This window comes from Populus trichocarpa, chromosome 15, assembly GCF_000002775.5.
Source record: "Populus trichocarpa isolate Nisqually-1 chromosome 15, P.trichocarpa_v4.1, whole genome shotgun sequence".
In the NCBI taxonomy this organism is placed as follows: Eukaryota; Viridiplantae; Streptophyta; class Magnoliopsida; order Malpighiales; family Salicaceae; genus Populus; species Populus trichocarpa.
Window position 1 is genome coordinate 14829919 of NC_037299.2, and position 12598 is coordinate 14842516.

The 12598-nt window shown below is 34.9% G+C and overlaps 3 protein-coding genes across 3 annotated transcripts; 2 read left to right on the forward strand and 1 right to left on the reverse strand.

The window, feature by feature from the left end:
• Positions 1–142: 142 nt before the first annotated feature.
• On the forward strand, positions 143–3911 carry LOC127904360 (uncharacterized). The gene is made up of 6 exons (XM_052447462.1): positions 143–307; positions 1217–1247; positions 2161–2279; positions 3384–3436; positions 3530–3574; positions 3669–3911. Exons 1-6 carry the CDS (start codon positions 143–145, stop codon positions 3751–3753), a joined length of 498 nt encoding a protein of 165 aa, XP_052303422.1. The 3' UTR covers positions 3754–3911.
• Positions 3863–6885, reverse strand: LOC7454501 (uncharacterized). Its single transcript, XM_002322427.4, has 4 exons — positions 6719–6885; positions 6457–6529; positions 6082–6306; positions 3863–4402 (listed from the first exon to the last, which is right to left on the reverse strand). The coding sequence occupies exons 3-4, from the start codon at positions 6271–6273 to the stop codon at positions 4043–4045; spliced, it is 552 nt and encodes a 183-aa protein (XP_002322463.1). The 5' UTR covers positions 6274–6306; positions 6457–6529; positions 6719–6885; the 3' UTR covers positions 3863–4042.
• A 3717-nt stretch (positions 6886–10602) lies between these two features.
• On the forward strand, positions 10603–12279 carry LOC7474038 (transcription factor bHLH47). The gene is made up of 4 exons (XM_002321872.4): positions 10603–10813; positions 11029–11096; positions 11207–11325; positions 11433–12279. The coding sequence occupies exons 2-4, from the start codon at positions 11044–11046 to the stop codon at positions 11984–11986; spliced, it is 726 nt and encodes a 241-aa protein (XP_002321908.1). The 5' UTR covers positions 10603–10813; positions 11029–11043; the 3' UTR covers positions 11987–12279.
• Positions 12280–12598: the final 319 nt, after the last annotated feature.

Below are 12598 nucleotides of genomic sequence, written 5' to 3' on the forward strand. Positions count from 1 at the left end.
TCGATTTCAAACCTATTTAAAAAATTATTATCCTTTGTGAAGAGACAAATAATTAAGGAGAAAATTTATTCAGTAACAAAACTAAGATTAGAACTTTTATGGTTGAGACTCTTTTCTAAAATCCTGTCTTCCTTATTCGGACATGTCAAGTTTCCACCATGCATCCAAACCTGTGTCTCCTAACCCTCGTACTCAACTTCAATCCATAAATTCTGCAATTTCGGTATATCCAGGATGCTACATTTTAAGGCCACTCGGGTCTGACACTGAATTTGAACAGGGTTTCTCTACTACCAATGCAGAAAACGTAAATTTCGCTTGAAGGTTGAATCAGAAGTGTTACTCACAAATCAGTGTAAAGAGGGAGAGCACTATCACCATTTCAGCCACAGGAAAACAATGAGGATGATCATGTTAATTGCTCTACATGGTTGAAAATCCTTTGCAGGTCCAACGAATGGCAGAATCTCTCTCTTTTTTCCTCCACCAGGTTCTGTTTTGATTAATTAGCATGTTGAAATCCTACTCTTCTTTCATCTATGCCCCCTCTTCCTGCGCACTCAAGCAAGCTCATCATCAAACTGTGGAGTCTATCTGCTGCCAAGTTCATCACTAAAATTAAGCACACGCATATAACAACAATTGCGGGCTAAGGGTCTGGTGTTGTCTGTTTCGTATTGTAGTAGTTTTTATGGTTGCAATTTAAAAAAGCTATAGACTATCAAACCCAAGTTTTTATCATAATTTGAGATGAAAAGCATGCTTAAGCAATGAAAATCAAACAACTTTTCAAGTTCAATGTCTACCGGAACCTAAATTAAAGCACCCTCTATGACAAGGATGAGAAGACATGCCATGCCAGTAACAAATTTCTTTTTCGAGATCAAAGTACGTAGAAATACAAGATTAAGGACTGATTTTCAGAAGTAAGAAAGAAAAGGACTAAGGTGATGAGTGATCAAATGGACCCCACTCAACACAACTATAAAATAAATATGTCAAGTCAGAGTATTTAAAGAACTCTTACTTTCTTAAAAAAAAAAAAAAACAACAACAGTGAGCACTTCCTTTTCTTCTACGAGGAGCCGATGCTTTTTGTCTTCAGTGGCTGTCTTAAAAGTCATCGTCTAAGCAGATGCCCCTTTGCTCTCATTCTCACTCCGGTCTTTGTTCCTCTTTCTCTCTCTGCGAAAAGTGGTGTTGGTAGCTTCGGTAGTGCACGCCATTAAAGACTCCTGCAAGTGCAGGTAGTCCCTCTTCGCGTCTTTCTTCCTTCTTCCTCTTTGCATGTTATTCGTCTATTTCTAGGGTTTTTTTTTGCTCGTTTCAGGGTTTGAATTTCCTATTGATTGTTCAACTTGACCATTCACAATCGCTTAATCTTCATTATTGTTATGGATTGTTTGGTTGATGAGAAAGTAAATAAAGCTTAATAAATTTGCTAATTGAAGCTGTTATTTTCTTTATGATCACATTAAGTTATTGATGATCACAAGTGATTTTAGTCTTATTGAGATTGAGGTGTTAGCAATCAGAGCAATTATTTTATTGTTGTGAATTGTGATAGTTCAGCCTACTTGATCTATCATCTATCGGTCAGTCATTGATCATAGGCGTGCATTTACTTATAGGAATTGATGTTCGAAGAGATGAGTTAGGGAGTCTGTTGATTTAGAAAGTTTTTGGTGGTAAGGAATCTGTGGACTAATTTCATTTCTGTAATTCTAGAATTAAAGTCGAAACAGAAAAGTTCTAAAGATTTTCGTGTGCGTTTACTTGATATTTGTGTATCAAACTTCGTTCGAGTTTCACTTTGCGATTAATGTGATGCATGAGATGTCTTCATACATCAGGTAATTTCATTGAGATCAAAGCAACAGTGATTGATCTAACAACCTGTCACCAGTCTAAAAGATGCTGCTTTTATACGGAATTTTCATCTTATTAAAAGAAATGGTATAAAATTCACTGTTTATGCATAGAATATGTTTGGCATCCAAAATCCTAAGAGGTTTAGCTTTAATACGAGGAACTTCTGTTTATGTGATACAAGCTTCTGTTTCTTTTGTTTTGTTTTGTTTTTTCAAAAAAGAGAGCTCGGGTTTTTTTGTATTTATTGGTTGCTTTAAGAGATGGAGTCAGATAGGTCCGATTCATCAGGTCCGATAACGCAACGTGTTTATTCTTTGGGAGCTGCTGCTAGTGCTACTGATACCAGAGGAAAGCATAGGATACAAGCGGAGCTCAAACGAATTGAGCAAGAAGCTAGATTCTTAGAGGTTAGTTTTTTATGTTTGTACTGTTTTGTTATTATTTTCTGGGCTCATCGACAATTCCAAGAACAATGTTTTTATGTTTCAAATTATTTGATTATTTGATTGTGTTGTGTGTACACGGCTAATAAATTGTGATCATGAAGTGGGTTTCTTTTGTTGTAGAGGAAACAAAGAAAGTTTTGCTCCTACAATTTGTTTTTGCTAGTGTAAACAATGTGGTAAGGGATGGCGCAAACTTTCTGCCAACCTGCTCTATTTTTAACTATAGCAGACCCTGATTAATTTCTAAACCTACTTTCAATTTATATGATATGTTTATGAACCTTGCCAAGCATAGTTGAAACAAGGCTTTGCCGCAAAATAAGGCACTGTGAAATTAAAAGTTAAATCTCTTAGGATTTTTTATGACAAACTTATTGTGTTTATAAAGGTGAATTCTATACCATTTCTTTTATTTTTCGGCCAATCATGACAACGTGTTGCAATGTATTAACTAATCGATTAATTTGTCAGGGACAACTTGGAATTGTAAACAATATATATATATATCACACAGATTAAATTAATAAGATCAGCATTTTGCATACAAGCATCTTTTAGAGTGGTGATTAGGAGGTTTGTTCAAAACAGTTGTTTTGATCTTGATGACATTACCTTTTGTATGAATTAATTACTTAATTATAAATATAATTAAACACATCTCATGCAGTTTTGTCACTTTTTTGATATAGCATAAATTAAACGGTCTGAAACAAGGCACCAAGTGCGTTACATGTGCATTGAAACTGAAGGAGTTTCTCATGTTGTGTTTCTCTCCAGATTTCCTCACGTCCTCTTTTAAAAACAAATCACTCATCATACTTTGAAGAGTTTTTAGTTGCTGCTAAGTTGTGTCATTGAAAGCTTCTGATAACTATATCCGCTTGCAATTAAGTATACCCGAAAATAACAGCATACCATATGGATCGTTGCCTTCGAATTCCAAATGATTTATTAGTTTCATAAGTATTTCTAGAAATTAGATGAATTACCTTATATCCTTCCTCAAGTTCTGCATGGACCTAGACTGTAATACTGGCTTTTTTTCTCTGAATGCATTATGCTCAGGAAGAGCTGGAACAACTTGATAAGTTGGAGAAGGCTTCGACTGCATGCAAGGAGTAAGTGTGAAAAAAACAACCCAATTGATTCTCTCTGGCCCATCGTTGAGAATGCAATTATTTTTTGGCTTAACTATGTTTTGTTCCTGTCAGAATGCTAAACAATGTGGAGACTATACCAGACCCACTACTGCCAATGTAATGCACTTTCAAGATTTCATTTTTTTCCATGCTTTTATCCACTTGCTGTCACAAGATATCTAAACACCCCAATTGCTTTCTGGTTTGACAGAACGAATGGTCCCATGAACCCATTATGGGACCGATGGTTTGAAGGCCCCAGGGAGTCTAAAGGATGCAGTTGCTGGATATTCTGATTTTGATTGCCCTTAACACAGATTGTCATTTGTTGGAAGAGTATTTTTGATAAAATGCTACAATTTTCAAGCAATACGTGTGTGGTGCAATGCTTCGCTAGAACAACAATTTTACAGCAACCTTTTCTTCAGTAAAGGAAATGTTTCATTGCGCAAAACATGACATTCTTTAAGACAAGCAAATGTAGAAACATTCTACAGGATTGATTGAGTACGGTTAGATGATACACAACAGATACACGTTTGAAAAATAAATAAATAAACGCTTCTGAGATCACTCTTCTTGCTTTCAACTTGGTGCTTTGCCAGTAACTCTTTGAGCAATCCAACCTAGACCATCGTGTAGACCGTCCCCTGTAAGGGCACAACAAGCTTGGATATGCCAATCATGATTCTTGATGCTGTGAAGAGAGAGAGCATCAGTAATCTCGGCTGGTGTCATGGCATCCTTGAGGTCTTGTTTATTTGCGAAGACGAGTATAACAGAATGTTGTAAATCATCATGTCCCAGCAGCCTAAAAATTTCGTCCTTCATAATGGATATCCTGTCTCTATCAGTGCTGTCTATCACCGCTATGACAGCATGAGTTCCACGATAATACGTTGCCCATGAAGTCCTGAGCCTATCTTGTCCACCAAGATCCCAGACCTGATAATATCAGCAGACAAGCATAGTTAAGTTTTTAGCATAAAAAACACAAACAAACTCACCCCATCACAGAATATTGGCATGATCAAGCAAGCTTCTAAAGCTCACAGAAAATTGAATGAAACTCGAGTTTCCAAAATCTCGTGGGAGTGAGAAAAGATTAGTTCTTTCAAGCATATTGTATAAATAGTACTCAAGAAGATTTGGCAGGTCTGTTAAATGGTCCAATACTCTAAATAATTATCTGATAACTGCGAATACCGGCTCAACATGTTTAGGTTACAGCATATTCAGCAATTCAATTTAAGTAGGAAAATACATCTATTCCAAGTAACACATGAACCAATGACTTTAATGGTTCAATCAATGACAACATTTGAATCTAATCATATTACATAGCACCACTCGGTGGAGTCAGAATAGTGAGACTTAATAAACATCATCATGCAGTGATGTAAGATGACCTCTTTGTAATCTTTGTAATCCTAATCAGTGATATAAGCTGCAGAAGAAACCATAGTTCGGTTTTCTAATCAATAGGTTTCAGAATAACAAGTGCATAAGAATACCTTGCATTAACTGTTTCACTGATGAATGAGAATGTGAGCATTAAAAACTAGGCATAAGAACACACATGCTACTCTCTCACAACCTACGAAACTTCTAATTATTTCTTCACTGCTTGATGGTTATTTCTGTGAATTTTTAGCTGGCCCCAAAAAGTTTGGAGTCAAGACTTTTGTGGAGAAACAAAGTCCACTGATTTGAGTTGTCAAGCTTATAATTATTGATGCATCAAATGTTAAAACATGCGTAACTTGTAAGCACTATAGCTACTTTGTAATTTAATAACACAATACCACCAGCTCTCCCATTAACAAAATCTAGCATTGCAATAAAAAAAAGGCACATGGAAGAACATATATGTTAAGGCAAACAGCCAACTCCAAACATCTAAAAGCTAGAAGATTATTATGTTTGAAACCTTGGGTACGTTACAGGGTAACTATGTCCTTGTAAGCATTTACATATAAAGATGATATATTTTGTTCCATTCAAGTTCCCAAGCACAATTGTGCAAATCCTTCCCAGGCTAATAAAAATATTACAAAAGCCAAGTTTCTCACTCGGTCGTTTAAAACCCTGACCAAAACAAATGCATGATCAATACAACAAGGCTAGGAATTCAACAAAAGACTAAGGAAACAACTTGTGCCACCTCCAAACTACAAGAGAAAGCCCTTGGGAATTGCTACAAGTGGTGAAACAAAAAGGATGGTGTTGAGGTGCACATCCTATTCAATCTCACACATGCAAACAAACATGACATACAAGATGCTAGATTTGAACTTGAAAAATCCCATCTGAGTACATAACTACTAAATACATGCTCAGCTTCGGCAATGAAACCATTATTCCAAATGGCACTACACTTGGTGAATTAGTATTACAAAGATTCTCAAGCATCAATATTTAAATCCAAACACATTCTCCAGCTTCTGCTTCTACTTTTCATCGAATGTTAGATCCAGAAAGAGAATCCCAAAAACTCCACAACCAATTAGTCTCAAAAACCCCAATCATCAAACATCACACACACAACCCATTACTGCACAGCACACACCAATAAACTAAAGCCAAGATAAGTTACTAAGTAGCAATGAAAAAACGGTGGGTACCTCGAATCGAATATTCTTGTAGACAAGCTCTTCAACATTGCTACCAACAGTAGGGTGAGTAGTTACAACCTCCCCTAAATGCAATTTGTAAAGCGTAGTTGTCTTTCCAGCATTATCTAACCCAACTACCACAATCTTGTACTCCTTTGCTGGAAACAACATGAACCAAAACCTTGATGCAAATGCTCCCATCTTCCCTCCTCCTTTTCAATTCAATTCAATACCCTAAACACAACCCCAAAAAATAAAATCAATTTCAATCTGATCAAAATCCACGCAATTAAATAAATAAATAAATAACAAAGCAAACGACTATTCTGAAATTTGAAGATTAATATAATCGGAGGATCAGAAAAGGAAATAATCTGATCAAACCTTGATTTTTGGTGATTGTTGTAGTTCGATAGAGAGCTACTATAATCAAATTTTTGGTGTCAGCAATATCGATCTGCACCGAGCAAATTCATTCAAGTTAAGCAATAATGAATTGTCAAATTGAACAATCAATAAGAAATTCAAACCCTAACATCAGCAATCGAGAAATAGTGAAATTAAAACCCTAGAAATTCGAATTAGGAAGAATGAAGCGATAACGAAGAGATAGAGGGAGGGAGGGAGGGAGGGAGGGAGCGATTACCTTGCAGGAAGGAGACTTTAATGGCGTCCGCTATCGAAACTGCGAGGACAATTTTTCGCAGAGAGAGAGGAAGACGAGACAGAGGGCATCATGTTAAACGATGACGTTTTATATAGAGAGCCACTGACGAGAAAAGGCATACGCTCCTCGAATCATAGTTGTAAAAACTAGTTCGGCTGACAATTTGACCCGGAATCTATCTTATTTGAAATTAAAATCGGGTCAAGTTTAAAAAATTAAAAACCAAAGTAATCTTGTTAAAAATTTAGGTTGATCAGTTAACCCAGTAAAAAAACCTGGTTATAACTTGTTAATTATTTATTTTTTTAATAAAAAAATAAAATTATTTTAATTTTTTTAAAAAAATAAAATTATTTTAATTTTTTAAAAAAATAGAGTTAACATTGTGATTCTGTCAAAACCTTTAACATTAGTCTCTTAACCCCGGCCGGTTTTAAGAACTCTGCCCGGAAGGAGAAAGAAGTGGATCAATGTAAGAAATAATATCATTTACCATTCATTACTTCAGTCCTTAATATTTCCTTTTTTTAAAAAAAAGTCCTTGCTCTTTTAATTTTTACACATTTTGCATCTTCAGGTAAGAGATTGTTGCTGCTGGAATTGATTCCTAAATTGCTGTTGCTTGTGGTTAATTTTAGGGAAGTTTAGTGATTGATTCTTTGATTATAGTGAAGACTCTTCAGACCTCACGCGGTCATTTCAGCAATGAAGCTTCTTCAAGCAGTAGCTGAGAGTAGGGATGCGTGAGCTTTTGGCAGATGATCAATGGCAAACCGGACATGGGATCCTGCAAAATGCGAAGGCTGCCAATGGTAACTAGCTAGTTATCTGTGTCTCGTGCTTAGCTACTAGTTGGATAGTTTTTTCTCAATAAGAAAAAATAAATATGATCTATGTGTCTTTTCATGTAAAAAAATCTTAATCGTAATTAAAAGTTATACAAGTATTTAATTAAATTAATTTAAAATTATATATGCAATTAAAACAAATTATAAAATTAGATTCCTAACCAACAAAAGTTATCAAGCTAAACACATGACTCATGTCATGGATTCAATCGGGTTCAATATTTTTTATTTAATTATATGATAAGAAAAATAAATACACTTAAAATGAGAATCAGTTAAATATCAAGATATTTGTTTGAAATCACGATAAATCCACGAATATCAAATCGAAAAAAATTAAGTTGCCAAATTAAAAATCAACAAAAAATAAAAAAAAATAAAAAAATAAGTAAGAAAAATCAATAAATACCCAATTGTGAATGATCAAATTAGGGGGAAAAAACCAATAAATAAGTGAAGGGAAAAAAAAGGCTTAATGTGCTTGCGCCTAAAAAAAAGGCTTAGGCATACAGGCTTGGCCAGCCCACACGCATGTTTAAACTTTTTTTTTTATGGGGTGAATGGCGGTCCCTGGTTTTTGGAAAAAAAAAAAAAATATGATACGTCGCCTACTTTGCTTGTTTCAAGTCGTGTCGATAGTGTTTTATATCTAAAATTGCAATTCAACCATTGTTTACCTAAGAAAACACCCTAAAAAACTAAACAAACTCATTTATGCCCTTAAATAACCCAAAAGACAATCCAAAAACAACAAATTAACTCGAAACCCAAGAACTTCTCGAGTTTAGATCTATCATCTTAAGCAATCGGGGGACTAAAGAACATAGAGGCAAGACTCCCCTTATCAAATGAAACTCATTGATAACAAAATTAACCTTTTTCATGTGTTAAATTGGTGTCAACCGAGGCTCTTTCTATTATCAGAATTTGATGAATATCTCTACCATCTCTCAAACCAATGGCTAGAAAGTTAGAAAAATAAGGTTTTGTACCATAATTGAATTTTTAAAATATTGAAGAACCAAAAAGATATAATTTTAAAAGCAAGCGGACCAAAGTGAATTTTTTGCCCTATTTTTTAAATTGCCACCCTTTTCTCCTTGTTTTACACTTTGGTCTCTTTGTTTTTTCAATTTTCACTTTGGTCTCTTTTTTTTCCTCTCCTTAACAATTCTTGATAAATTAATATGAATTTGAGCATAAAAGGATGTAATTGAAGAAAAACAAAGTTTAAGAACTAAATTATATATATATATATATATATATATATATATATATATAATCATTGTTAATTACTACAATGAAAACACTAGATATTTTAGAGTTTCTTATATAATTATAATAATATGCTACAAAACCATGTGATTCATGTTTGAGGAGAATGTGACCATTACACACCCAATTGCCTAATAATTATCAATTTAATCTCTTAAAACTTCATGTTCAACACCATTAACAAATTGCAAATCTTCAATATTACTTGTTGGATAGGATTAATAAAAAAATAGATTTTGTTATTGAAACATCATTCGAGAAATAAAAAAAAAAAAACAAAATTTGAATTGATCCTATGTACATACCCAACACCTGTCAGGTGTATCATGTCCATGCACTTGTGTCTAGCACGGGCTCGTGCTGTTATGCTCGGGCTCAACGAGTGTTTTTAAGATCTATTTTGAAGATTTTTTTTTTAATATTTTTAGGGTTGGTATTTTTCTTATTCGGATACGTGATAATAATGAGATTCTCCTTTCAAACAGCGGTCATGCTACAAGATTTGGATAAGCCTGATCTTCTTAAATGCATCCCTCACAAAGCCGTCTGCAGTTTAGGAGGCGGCATTTGCTATGATCCGTATCACGGCCACCCAGATACTGTATTTAATGTGCGTCATCCGGTGGAAACGTCTAAGCTAATAATTGCAAGCTATGTTTTCTCTTATTAATACGGGCTGGTGGAGGACTTGAAGGTGGACGGAGAAGAAGGTGAAAAGAAAATGTGTTCGGTTGTGTGTTTTGTTTCTTGACGTGATGTATGTATGTATGTATGTATGTATGTATGTATGGTCTGCAAACTGTCCGCTGTCTTGCATTGGAATATTCTATCTCCAAAATAATGAAGTAATAAATGAAGATATCATTTATTAATAAATTGCTTTTCATTTGCGCACGGTTCTTTCTTAAAAAGAAGAAGAAAATCCATTGCCCATAGTTATTGTTTTACATGTAAGAGATATAACAAATATAGTAAATATTCTTTGATTTGTTGCTTTTATATTGTCTACAAGATAGTAAAAGGATCGTCTTAGAAAACTTTAAAGATAACTAAAAATTAAATTAAAAAAAATCAAGAAATAAATATAATTTAAGATATTTCATCTCCCAACAATATAAAATTTATGTTCTCGATCGTATTTAATAATTTTACTTATTAGAACTATTTTTAAATTTAAAATAATATTTAATTTAATAAAATGATAATAAAAAACATTTAGAAAAATAATTGAATAAAATTAAAGAAAAAATTTAAGTAAAGCTACAATAAAAGAATGTCTTTTAATATTAGAAAAGTAAAATAAAATCTTATTCCTAAACCAAAAGTAAAAATTAAATCGTGTTATATTAAAAAAATCAATAAAAAGTGTTTAAAAAGTCCTCTATTTTAGCAAACAACGGGCTAAAACCGCGTCCGAAAAAATCAAAATCAGTCTAAGAAATAATAAATTCAAAGACACCAAATACCAATAAAAGACCAGCCACGTCATCAAATCCAATTAACTCAAAGTGTCAACATGGACGACACGCGCATCTCGTTTGGATTGTTCTAACCACTCGACACTTTGCCTTTGGCCTTTTCATGGATGCCACGCTCTCCGCTTCCCTTCCTTATTCCGCTGACGTTTCATCCAAAATCAGATCCCACGTGGACAACTAAAAGTACAAACGACAAAAGGGAACACGTGCCAGCCTCGCGCGTCTGGATTCAATGCATCCAAATGGCAGATGCTCTCCACGCTCCTTCCTGTCCCGCCACCCCCACACGCTCAGAAACCTGTCTCCCGCTTGACCCATTTTATCTCTTTATTATTGAGTATTATTAATTAATTCGAACAAATCTTATTGTTCTCTCTCGAACTTGTCTTTCAGCCAACGTTGTTTCAATCAAAGATTTGGAAGCCTGTCTTTTACTTTTTTCTTTCTGGGATTTTTTCGGCTCTGATTTTAAGGTACAAGGCTTTGAATTCTATGATTATTCGTTATTTTCATCTGGGGTTTTTCGTGTTTGGTTTGGTTTGGTTGGTTTAATTTTATTTTTTTGAATGAAGGATTGGAAAATGAGAGTGAAATCTGAATTGGGTTTTGTTTATCTTTTAGAAATCACTTGAAAAGGAGAATATTTGATTTTTTTTTCTAATGGGGTTTTCGCTATTTTGTTTTGCAGATTTTGTTGACTGAGATGAGCACGGGCTCAGAGCCTGATGTAACAGTGGAGGAGGTGACTGGAAATCGGTAGGTTTTAGTTAATTTGGCTGAACTGTAATGCAAATCAAAAAAATTTTATTTTTTATTATTATTACTATTTGATGAATTAAATTGATGGTGTTTGTGGTGTGGAACAGGAGCTTTCCTGCTGGGAAGAATAAGGGGAAAGTCCCGAGAAGAATTCATAAAGCTGAGAGGGAGAAGCTGAAGCGTGAGCAATTGAATGAGCTCTTTCTTGACTTGGCCTCTGCTCTTGGTAAATTTCTTTTCCCTTTCCTTTTCAGTGGGAACTTCTTCTTTTTTAATTTTTGTATCCATGAAAAATTGAATTGAATCTTTGGAGAATTTTCATTTCTTGAACAGAGTTGAGTGAGCCAAATACTGGAAAGGCTTCTATACTGTGTGAAACGACTCGGCTATTAAAGGACTTGCTTACACAGATTGAGTCCCTCAAAAAGGATAATGTAGCTCTCTTATCTGAATCTCGCTATGTAACTGTTGAGAAAAATGAGCTGAGGGAGGAGAATTCTGTCCTAGAAAATCAAATTGGGAAACTGCAGGGTGAACTGGAATCGAGAGTGGCTGCGCAATCAACACCTGTCCTAAACGTGCCGCCTCCAGAATTTCAGCAACCGCCACATTTTCCAGGAGACTCGTTCAGATTGCCTGCTGTGGATGCTGCTGCTGCTGCATTGCAGCAGACGCCAGCTGTCTTTGTGGTTCCTATCCGTCCTGATCATGTGCAAGGTCTTCCAATGGCCACCTCGAATGTGAGGAAACCACATGCTAGATATCCAACCGCTGCTGATTCTTGGCCGTCTCAACTTCTTGGAGAGCAGCAAATTGCTAGGAAGGAAGTTCAGTTTAGTGGCAAGGATAGCGCTATCTGTAATCCTGGGGAACGATGCCATCCTTAACCTTAAAAAAACATGCTAAAGTGTAGTAATTTATAGTAGCGTCATTGCCATTGTGCTTTTGGAGTTGCAGATGATCTGATGTGTTTGTTTAGCTTCTGCTATTCTGTTTTTTTTTTTTCCTTTTCACTTGGTAGTATTTGATCACTTTGCATCAGTTTTCTGCATACTAAAATGTCAATACAATTGTTGATATTGGCGTGTTGCTTTAGAAAGATGACATTGTATAGCCATTGCACACGATGTTCAGAGTTACTGAGCTTAGATGAATTGCATACAGATGATACCTGATTAAACTCTCCACCATCCATTTTAAAATCTGAAAAAAAAGGCATGCCCTTATCAGATTGTTTCAATTATAACACAATTCAACAATAATGTGTCGTTGTTGTGTTTTTGGACATTTAATGTCTTTTTGCGAATGCTTAGTGGTGGTGGTAACTACAGTTTTTCTCATGTCTAAGGCCACTCAGTGTTTGCCTTGCCTTCAAGGGATAACTGTTCAAATGCTTTGAGAAATATGCCAGAAAGAATAGCAACAGCTGATATTTTACATCGTGGAAGTCTGTGACTGCTTGTATTTTGGTAGTGTGGTTGTGATTGTTTTTTAAATAA

Coding starts and splice junctions, on each gene's coding strand:
- LOC127904360 (XM_052447462.1), top strand. CDS start 143: ATGTCAAGTTTCCACCATGCATCCAAACCTGTGTCTCCTAACCCTCGT. Junction 1,248..2,160: donor AAAGACTCCTGCAAGTGCAG/GTAGTCCCTCTT, acceptor CCGATTCATCAG/GTCCGATAACGCAACGTGTT. Junction 2,280..3,383: donor AAGAAGCTAGATTCTTAGAG/GTTAGTTTTTTA, acceptor CATTATGCTCAG/GAAGAGCTGGAACAACTTGA.
- LOC7454501 (XM_002322427.4), bottom strand. CDS start 6,273: ATGGGAGCATTTGCATCAAGGTTTTGGTTCATGTTGTTTCCAGCAAAG. Junction 4,403..6,081: donor ACAAGAATATTCGATTCGAG/GTACCCACCGTT, acceptor TGATATTATCAG/GTCTGGGATCTTGGTGGACA.
- LOC7474038 (XM_002321872.4), top strand. CDS start 11,044: ATGAGCACGGGCTCAGAGCCTGATGTAACAGTGGAGGAGGTGACTGGA. Junction 11,097..11,206: donor GAGGAGGTGACTGGAAATCG/GTAGGTTTTAGT, acceptor GGTGTGGAACAG/GAGCTTTCCTGCTGGGAAGA. Junction 11,326..11,432: donor TGACTTGGCCTCTGCTCTTG/GTAAATTTCTTT, acceptor TTTCTTGAACAG/AGTTGAGTGAGCCAAATACT.